This window comes from Anabrus simplex, chromosome 13 (genome assembly GCF_040414725.1).
Source record: "Anabrus simplex isolate iqAnaSimp1 chromosome 13, ASM4041472v1, whole genome shotgun sequence".
Classification (NCBI taxonomy): domain Eukaryota; kingdom Metazoa; phylum Arthropoda; class Insecta; order Orthoptera; family Tettigoniidae; genus Anabrus; species Anabrus simplex.
In genome coordinates this window covers 33,626,336-33,636,473 of record NC_090277.1, presented here as the reverse complement: position 1 = coordinate 33,636,473, position 10,138 = coordinate 33,626,336, and the positions used below count along the sequence as shown (strand labels likewise).

Here is a 10,138-nt window from a genome sequence, read left to right as displayed (position 1 = left end):
CTTTGGTGGTGGGGTCATGTGAGGCGAATGAAGGAGGATAGGTTACCTAGGAGAATAATGGACTCTGTTATATAGGGTAAGAGAAGTAGAGGGAGACCAAGACGACGGTGGTTAGACTCGGTTTTTAATGATTTAAAGATAAGAGGTATAGAAATAAATGAGGCCACAACACTAGTTGCAAATCGAGGATTGTGGCGACGTTTAGTAAATTCTCAGAGGCTTGCAGACTGAACGCTGAAAGGCATAACAGTCTATAATGATAATGTATGTATGTATGTATGTATGTTAGTCAATTAATCGTAGACCAGATGCCCGGGCATTTATAGATTTAGAGTATGAGAAACAATTTTTCTAATAACAGTGAATACATAGAACAGAGACTGCTGGTGAAGCGATGTTATTACAATATGAACTGTGTATTAGCAAGCAGGACTGCCATGGTTAGTTATGAAAGACGCAACCACAAATACAGGTAAAGGGATTCCATCCAGTCGACACTAATCCACATCTAACCAAGTGACCAGGTTCTGGAAGACAAAAGCAAGTAGTCGGCAAACCCGCAGTTCATTGCAGAATGATTACAATCCCTGACAAAAAATATGCACCAAGGAAACGTGTTATTTGCAAGCTGAGCAGTGTAAGTATTATTGCACTATTTACATATCTTGTATTGTAATCTGTGTTATTATTTGGAGAAATATGTTCGAGTGTCACCAAGTTCTGTAAAGGTGATTATGTGCTTAAGTCCATGAGGGCCTTGGGTTATGGTGGCACAACTAAATAAATATCACAATGTAATTCTTAGAATTTAAGACTTTGCCTACATAATTTTAGTTGTAAATAAAATATGCTGAGCAGATTTAACCTAGGTCAGTTTTTGGCAGCCTAACTAACTATTATTAGTGTCTTTTCCTTTTCAAAGATGATTAAGATTCACACAAACGCAGATTTCCAGCCACCAAGCTCGATAGCTGCAGTCACTTAAGTGCGGCCAGTGCCCAACATTCGGGAGATAGTAGGTTCGAACCCCACTGTAGGCAACCCTGAAAATGGTCTTCCGTGGTTTCCCATTTTCACACCAGGCAAATGCTGGGGCTGTAACTTAATTAAGGCCATTGCTGCTTCCTTCCCGCTCCTAGAACTTTCCTGTCCCATCGTCGCCATAAGACCTATCTGTGTCGGTGCGACGTAAAGCAACTAGCAAAAAAAAAAAAAAAAAAAAAAAGATTTCTAGTCATATGATTTTTAATTTGAAGTTTTGTTATGTAACATTTGTCATGGCCTACTGTGAATTCTTTTTGAGTAGGGCTACACAATGGTAACCAGTACGTTCAGAAACTTATCAAAATTGGAGATAATAGAATGAATGGTGTAAATTAATGCTTAAGTTTTGCATAAGGTTTTATGTATTCCGTTCATCATTGTAAAAGCATCATACATGCCCCCTTCTTGAAACTGGAAAGTAATGCCGTAAGAAATTTACAATTTTATGCAACAATGGCAAAACTGAGAGCAAAATTTTGTAGAAGGAACAAAATATATATATAAAATTATGTCTGCCCTGAAATATTTTAATCATTGGAAAGAGCGAAATTTCTGCCTAAGAAGCAAGTTGAGTACATCAGAATGCTTAGAATTACTGAAATAAATAACAACAGTGGACCTTTTAAAGATTTTGCATTAATAATAAACAAAAAATATTAATACGAAGCAAAAGGTCAAGTTAAGAAATGGTGATCATGACAGCTTTAAAGTTTTAAGTATATTTGATTACCGGCACTTACACTTTTACCTTAGATCAAGTTTGAATGAAAATACGTTAAATGCTACTTTGACACACTTTTGTATCTAAGTTTTAAAAACAACTTCTGAGCTATTTAGGAGTGTTTATGTTTAGCACATATTCTCTTCAACATCCAGTCTACAAAATGGCAAGTGCAATAAACAAGGATGGCTTAAGATGCTATGTCCAAGGTAAGCAACATATGTGGCCAAGTATATGTACTTAAGTTAATTAGGTGAAAAGGAATGCAAACTAAAAATCAATTTATTCTTTAAATAACATTCAGTTTTATTCAAGAGTTATAAAATTATAGAAATCTCATGGAGTTAGCCCCCCTTTTTTGAGCTGTAATGCAACTGCTGGAAGAACGGCGTTTTTTTAAACTTTTGAGTTACAACTTGCATTCAGACCTCGTGTGTAAGTAAGACATATGCTCAAACTCCACACACACTGCTCAGTAAAACATTTCTCTGCTTGCATGTGTTAAGGAATCCTTCAAGGGTTGTGAGTTAACATGTGGTTCCGGAGAGGACGTAGCTGATTAAACGTACTATTACACACCTCACACCGGAATGGCTGGTCCCCAGAGTGAACGAGCATGTGGGTTTGGAGATGACTTCCTTGTTTAAACGTAGCACTGCATTCCTTACATCTGAAAGATCTCAATCCAGAATGCGTTAACATGTGGGTTCGGAGATGAGATTGCCTTTTAAATGATTTAACGCACTCCTTACATTGGTATGGCCTGACTTCAATATGACAAAGCACATGAGCTTGTAGAGCATCTCGCCGTTTAAACATACTGTCACACTCCTTACATCGGTACAGCCTTTCTTTAGAGTGGGATAACATGTGGGTCTGAATGTGACTTCGCGTGGTGAAACTACTATGGCATTCATCACAACGATAAGGTCTTTCTCCAGAGTGCCTTAACATGTGGGTTCGGAGGTGACTTCTTTGCGTAAAAGAAGAGCTGCAATACTCGCACCGAAACGGCTTTTCAGTTGCATGAGTTAGAAGGTGTGTTCTAAGAGCACCTGCCCTTTTAAAGGTTCTGTTACACACTCCGCAAATGAAGGGCCTTTTATTAGAGTGAGTTAGCATGTGATTCCGGAGATGACTCCGCTGTGTAAACGTACTATTGCAGTTTTCACAGGGGTACGGTCTTTTTTTACAGTCAGGATGCACAGTCACATTCTCCGCACTGAAATAAAATTAAAAATAGCTGTCATTTCACAGAATATAACACAATCATCTTAGGAGGAATTTCAAAATAAAGTAGGTACCAATAAATTTATTGTATATTTAAATGGAACTGTATATCAAGCTTAACAACTCCAATCAGCTATTGTTATCAGTGTTTTACTACTTACAAGTAACTACATTTGCTCCCACTATCAGATAAACTCCCCACATGATACCAGCTTAACAATAATGAACTATTTACACACAGAAGAGAAAAGGAATTTGGAATCGATTCGATTCATCCCATAGAATTCACTAGCTTGATATTCCTGTACAGTAAAGTGTGGTAAGGGTGCTGTAGTTAATTCCACAACTTTTCATAAAATATCAAATCAATGAAGACTCAAATACTGGTTTTAAATTAACTTATATTTTAAAAATAATATTCCAACAAAAATAAACTTCCAATAAACTTATTTACAAACATCTTGCTTATAGACTGTTATGCCCTTCAGTTTTCAGCCTGTGAATTTAACAAATGCTGCCACAATCCCCTATTTGTAACCCTATCTGCAAACAGCAAGTTTCAGCACAATCTGCCTTTTAAGACCAAAGAACTCAATCTATCATGAATTTTCACTGCAGCCCAAGTGTCAAAACAAATGCCTTTGATTGCTTGTAGTAATCTACCCCTAACTGCTTAGTCCTCCAGTCCAAGTAAAACCTTTCCCCATGGTACTCAATCAAACACCTCTAGAACTATAAAACATGTACCAAACTGCCTATTCCTCTCATAACATGTTTCAATTAACAGGTGTATACTAAAATTCTGATCCTGACAGTCCATCTATGATCTCAAATCACACTTGTTTTCATCCAAAATTACTCGCACCACTGATCACACGCTTCCTTCCAAAATGCCACTGAACATCCCTATCTGTTATACCAATTAAATATCTCGATACCTGTTGCAAATCTTCCCTTGTTTATAGGCAGTGGCAATTACTTCTTTTGTCCAACCAGAAGGTACCTTACTAACATCCTACGCTAATCATATTATTCTATAAAGCCATTGGATACCTGCCATCCCACAATATTCTATCATTTGAGGTCTAATTTCATATATTCACACTGTTTAAAAGGAGGGATTTTATTGTCGTCCTCCCTATGAGCTTGGCTGTTCATGACATCACCAGCATGATTCCTTTTATTTTGAGAACATTTCAGAATATTTCTTCCACCTGTCCAATGATTCCCTGCAATCTACTAAAAGTTCACCTGACATGCTGGGAACACTAATCATTTCCTTTTCCCTTCCCTTTCAATGAGTGTTATATGACAGAAAGGTTTCCCTTCTGATTGGCTAAGTCTTTTCATGTTAATACTGAAATCTTCTCAGGATCTCTCTTTTGAATTGGACAATTATTTGGTTTCACCCAATTTCTTTAATTTATGAACAATTTCCTGTCAGTATGAGTCATCGGTTGGAGTCATACCTGATACGACATAATGTTACGTTTAGAAGCAATCCTCACTTCATCATTCCACCAAGATGTTCACTTATCCCCATCGTTTACATAAACTTGCTCCTTACACTTTCTACTAAAGCGTCACTGTATGCCACTCATTCTCTTTCTTATCCTGAACCTTCTTGCTGTCTACAGTTTGAAACTAATCGCTAATCATATCCATGTACTTCTCTCTAATTTTCCAGTACTGGAGAATTTCTACACTTGCTCATCTGCAGATGGATATCACCTCTACCCCAAGCCAAGAGATAGTCAGGACATTACAGATCAGATAGTGCCCCCTATCATCAAAAAATCTTCTCAATAATTGCACATTACTCACAAGCTTCCTTAATTCAATGTTGGTTATAAAATATGCTAGTATGGATTCCCCTCCCACTTGTAGCAGTGTAGCTTTATGGTTGAATAATACATTCTCAACTGCTAAATCCATACCAGCACAGAGGTCCAACACACACTTCAAATTCCCATTAGCTTCTGTATCTTCCCAACATTTTCCAATCTCTTTCTCATAACCTTCCATTATGAAATCTCACTGAATCCTGTCCCTCACTACGTCACTTGGTCATTCATAAAACTTTTCAACTTCAACTTCATCTTCATGTGCATCCTCACATGTGAATATACGATTCTTGTCCCATTTCCACCAAAAGCTAAATCTACACACATGATTCTCTCAATTATGTGCCTAACAGGAACTATGTTGTGTGGAATAGTATTCCTGACAAACAGTACTTTCCCACACTCTGCCCTTTCTCTGTCTTTTTGCTAGTGGTTTTACGTCACACCGAATCAGATAGGTCTTATAGCAACAATGGGATAGGAAAGGCTTAGAGTTGGAAGCGGCCTTGGCCTTAATTATGGTGCAACCCCATCATTTGCCTGTGTGAAAATGGGAAACCATGGAGAACCATCTTCAGGGCTGTCGACAGTGGGATTCGAAGAGACAATCTCCCGGATGCCCTTCTCTTTCTAATAATTGTTGAGAATATTTTATTATATGGTATACTTTCCTACTTATCTCCCCTTACAAGTAAAGCATTAACTCCCAACACACAAATTTGTTAAAAAAAGAAACCATATTTTCAAGTGTCGACTTATTATATGTAATGAAAACTTTCCAGTCAGTCAGGCACACAATAATTTCAAATTCAAATTAAAACACTATAAGCATACCTGTAAAAATAAAATAATATCTACAAAGAATGACATGTTTTGTTCTGCAAGAACATCTTCAGATTATATCAAATCACTTTGATTATGTGCATTTATGTACAGTAAAGTTCATGTAGTGTAAACTATCAACAATATGGAGTTAGGTGGTAATATGAACCATATATCAGCAAAAAATGATTGTATGGGAAACAACCAACACCATATAATGAAATACTTTGTACTTATCTACACTTCCGAAGAAATGTCTGTTTTCACCTCTCACTATAACAATCTGTGATCCTGGGAGAGGGGCAGTTTTGAGCATACCTAACAGTTCCTTGGGGAGGGGCAGAGGTAGGGGAACTTTACTACTGGTTGGAGATGAGCAGGTTGATACCTTTATCCTAGAGCTAGCAACTGAAACCTGGAGAGAAGCAAGGAGTATTAGGGGCAGAGCATTGTGAAATTTTCTCCAACTATCTTCTTCTAGTAATAAAGTATCCTGTATTACAAATAAATGCAAGTTTATGATGTGGGTTCAATAAATTAGGTATTGAAATAAAGTGCACCTATTAGAAGTTATTTTTAATGTTAACTCATGTTCTGACTACATGAAACATTTCTTTTATTATGTTTATATTTACTATTATTATTACAATATTTTAGGAGTGTTCCTGTAAATTTATTTAATGAAACTTGATAATCTATAAAAGATTGCCCTGAGCCTGCAAGGACGGTGCATAAGTCAGGTGCACTTACTACGAATAAGAATATCCTAACCCACACTCCAGACCTTTAAGTCAGAGGTTACCTCCTATGGGATTCATTAAGTGCTAATGTATAAGTGTAAATGTTGTCCAGATATTAATTAATTATGGTGAATAGGGGGAATTTTTAAAAAAGTTTATGTTTGTTCGGATATGTTTTTGTTATCTTCTTCCTTAATATTCAAAGATTTACTGTTACTTTCGAAGTGTAAGGCTTTTTAGGTCCGTGTTGATGTATATCTGATCATGTTTTTGTGTCCTTTGTATCTTGTTTAGAAATTACGTTTTGTCTGGCCTATGTATGTGGCTTTGCAGTTAGGTTCTTGGTATGAGTTTACATACTTCTGACTTGGCGAGAGGATTTTATTGTTTAGGTTGCTCTTGCTGATGTGTCTCTGTAGTGTGTTTGTTTTAAAAGCAAATTTTAGACTTTGCTTTTTTGAAAATATTAGCTATTTTCTATGTGTTCCTGTTGACGTAGTGGATAACTACATTCCCTGTCATGCATGGTAAATTTCAGGCATTTTTCTTATGTTTATTTAATATTTTATCTACTGTGCTTGGAGGGTGGTTGTTTCCTTTGGCTATTTGTTTAATTATTTTTATCACATTGGTGAAATCTGTTGTGCTTATAGGTAAGGAAATAGCTCTGTGTACCATTGTGGTCAGACCTGCTATTTTGTGCATGCGTGTGGCTTGACTCATTGTCAATAATGTGTGATGTATGAGTGGGCTTCCTGTATACTTTCTAAGAAAATTTGTCATAATTCCTACTTATTGTGATGACTAAACATTTAATTTTCTTGTCAGTTTCTGGTTTCATCATGAACCTGATGAACTTGTGCAAAGAATTTAGTGGGTTTAATAACTGGTGAGCATTAGCAATGTCATTATCATACAAGCAAATTACATCATCTATGAATCAGCTCCAGTTTAAGATTCCATTGGAATTATTGCCATTAAGAAAGTGTTTTCGAAGTTGATCAAGATGATGTTTGTTATTATACCTGACAATGGTGAGCCCATGGTTAAACCTTATTTTTAAAAACAGATTTTGTCATTGAATGCAAAGCAATTTTAGTTTAACATTGTTTTACGAAGGCTAATAATTTCCGTGGTTTCTCGTAGAGATGTGTTTTCTTTGAGCAGGTTTCATGTAATTTTAATGGATTCTTCTACTGGTATATTGTTGTACATGTAGGTGATGTCAAAGAATATCATTTGTGTGCTCTCTGTTATTTTCTGTTTACTTAGTTCTTTAGTTAGTTCTAGGCTGTTTTTGATTGATCTACCTTCTTTCAATGTGATTTTCTTATATAGAATCTGGTTGAGATGTTTGCTTAATTTGTAACTTGGTGCATCTTTAAAATTTACTATAGGTCTAATGGGACACGTGCTTTTGTTTATTTTGGAGAGGGTTCTAAGTGTGTAGAGTTGGAGATTCTTGATGGTAATGGTTTCTTTTTCTTGTTTTGTGAAAATAAAATTTCATACTGTTGCCCTGACCCACCCCAACACTGGACTAGTCGCCAACTGAAAATTTGTGAGATATGGTGAAACAACGTGTGCGGCGCCGTGACTCAATGCCAATCACCAAAGATGAACTGTGGAATCAGGTGAAAGCAGCATGGATGGCTATATCCCAGGACTCTATTTGCGCTTAATACATGTCGATACTATCATGCATGGAACAAGTTACCAGTGCCCATGGAGGACCCAGTGCCCATTAGGTGAGAGGACACATGGTAAACCTAGGTGACTGAAATGCTAATTGCTCCTGCAGAACATACTAATGAACATGTTCTGTTAATATGAACTTCCTATATCTAGTTATTCAAGGTATTCTGTTTCTATAAAAACGAGTGTACATAATGAAATCCAGAGTAAGGCAAAAATACTTTTAAAATTACTAAAGTGGTTTCGGTAGATTTATAGCATTAAAAAACTCACATGTGACTAATTAGTCCCAGCATGCACTGATGGCAAACATCCCACTTACACCTTGCTAACTTAAGGTGAAAGTCCTCGAAACAAATCTTTCAGTTTGCTTGTGATGCACAATGCTAAATTACACTTTTCACAAAATACCAGGGTTTTGCTCTTACATGAAAATTTGCACCATTGTCTAGTGTTTTGTGAATTGACCAGTTCCAAATTATCTCAGTGAGTGCTCCTTCGACTTCAAAACCTGGCCATCATTGGTTTTGGATGATTGATCACCCGAATTGATAGAGTGAGTGTGCTAAATCTTATTGGAATTATATGAATTGATTGTTGGCAAATTTTGGAAATTTTGAGGTTTAGAAAAAAAAGGATTAAAATAAATGTAGTTGATATAAATTAGCAACAATTCTGAACTTACCCCATAAGTTCTAATAAAAGGCATAAATCATATTGATCACCAAAAATTAGATATCATAAATCTCCTTAGTGATAATAAATCATAAGATAAAGAAAATTTAGAAATCTCATACCCTAATCAACCTCCCAATACTCTTAAAATCAACGCTAATAATTTTAAAGTAATTGGTAAACAAATTATAGAGGGCAATGCAAATATAATCCAGCTTAATTTTGAATACATGGCTGGGCAATAATTTGCTGAAACAAAACTTAGCCATTCATATGAAATGATAGAAGAGTTTGATGTACCATTCCTTAGTCATCCTTATAATTTTATAAAATATCATGATTGAGACCAGTCCCTCCCTTATCATACCACTTCAAGACCAGACTGCATAATGGGATGAATCAGTCATATCGTCATGTTTAAAAAGTCTACACTAAATCACTCTTTTACTGTATTGGAATATGTACAGAAGACTTACAAGCAACACTATGAAATTTCTTAGCCGTACAACAATCCAATTTTATGCTATTATCAGATGTGATTTTAGTGCAAATATTGCAAAAAGGTGAACATCTTGGTGGAATGATGAAGTGAGAGTAGCTTGTAAATGTAAAAAGAAGGCTTATCAGAAATGGCTTGAAACAAGGGCCAAGGCAGACAGGGTTTTGTACGTAGATGAAAGAAACAGAGCAAAACAAATAGTTATTGAATCCAAAAAGAAATTGTGGAAGATTTTGGTAATAACCTGGAAAGGCTAGGTCAAGCAGCAGGGAAACCTTTCTGGACAGTAATAAAGAATCTTAGGAAGGGAGGGAAAAAGGAAATAAAGTGTTTGGAGTAATTCAGGTGAACTCATAATAGATCCCAGGGAATCACTGGAGAGGTGGAGGGAATATTTTGAACATCTTCTCAATGTAAAAGGAAATCATCCAGGAAGTGTTGCTAACAGCCAAGCTCATTGGGAGGAGAAAAATGATGTTGGTGAAATTACACTTGAGGAAGTGAAAAGGATGGTAAATAAACTCCATTGTCATAAAGCGGCAGGAATAGATGAAATTAGACCTGAAATGGTGAAGTATAGTGGGAAGGTAAGATACCTTCAGATTGGACAAAAGAAGTAATTTCACCTATCTATAAGCAAGAGAACAGGAAGTACTGCAACAACTATCGAGGTATCTCATTGATTAGTGTACCAGGCAAAGTATTCACTGGGATCTTGGAAGGGAGGGTGCGATCAGTGGTTGAGAGGAAGTTGTATGAAAAGCAGTGTAGTTTCAGACCACAGAGAGGCTGTCAGGATCAGATTTTCAGTATGTGCCAGGTAATTGAAAAATGCTACGAGAGGAATAGGCAGTTGTGTTTATGTTTC

At 36.3% G+C, this 10,138-nt stretch overlaps 1 protein-coding gene across 4 annotated transcripts in view; it reads right to left on the bottom strand.

Annotated features, from left to right (window-relative positions):
• Positions 1 to 1,780: 1,780 nt before the first annotated feature.
• The window catches only part of LOC136884858 (zinc finger protein 90), a 41,873-nt gene continuing 33,515 nt past the window's right edge, over positions 1,781 to 10,138 (bottom strand). For all 4 annotated transcript variants that reach the window (XM_067157148.2, XM_067157146.2, XM_067157147.2 and 1 more), the window contains one exon: positions 1,781 to 2,987. In XM_067157148.2, the coding sequence (XP_067013249.2) occupies positions 2,279 to 2,987 (709 nt within the window). In that variant the 3' untranslated portion in view covers positions 1,781 to 2,278. The remainder of the gene's footprint in view (positions 2,988 to 10,138) is intronic.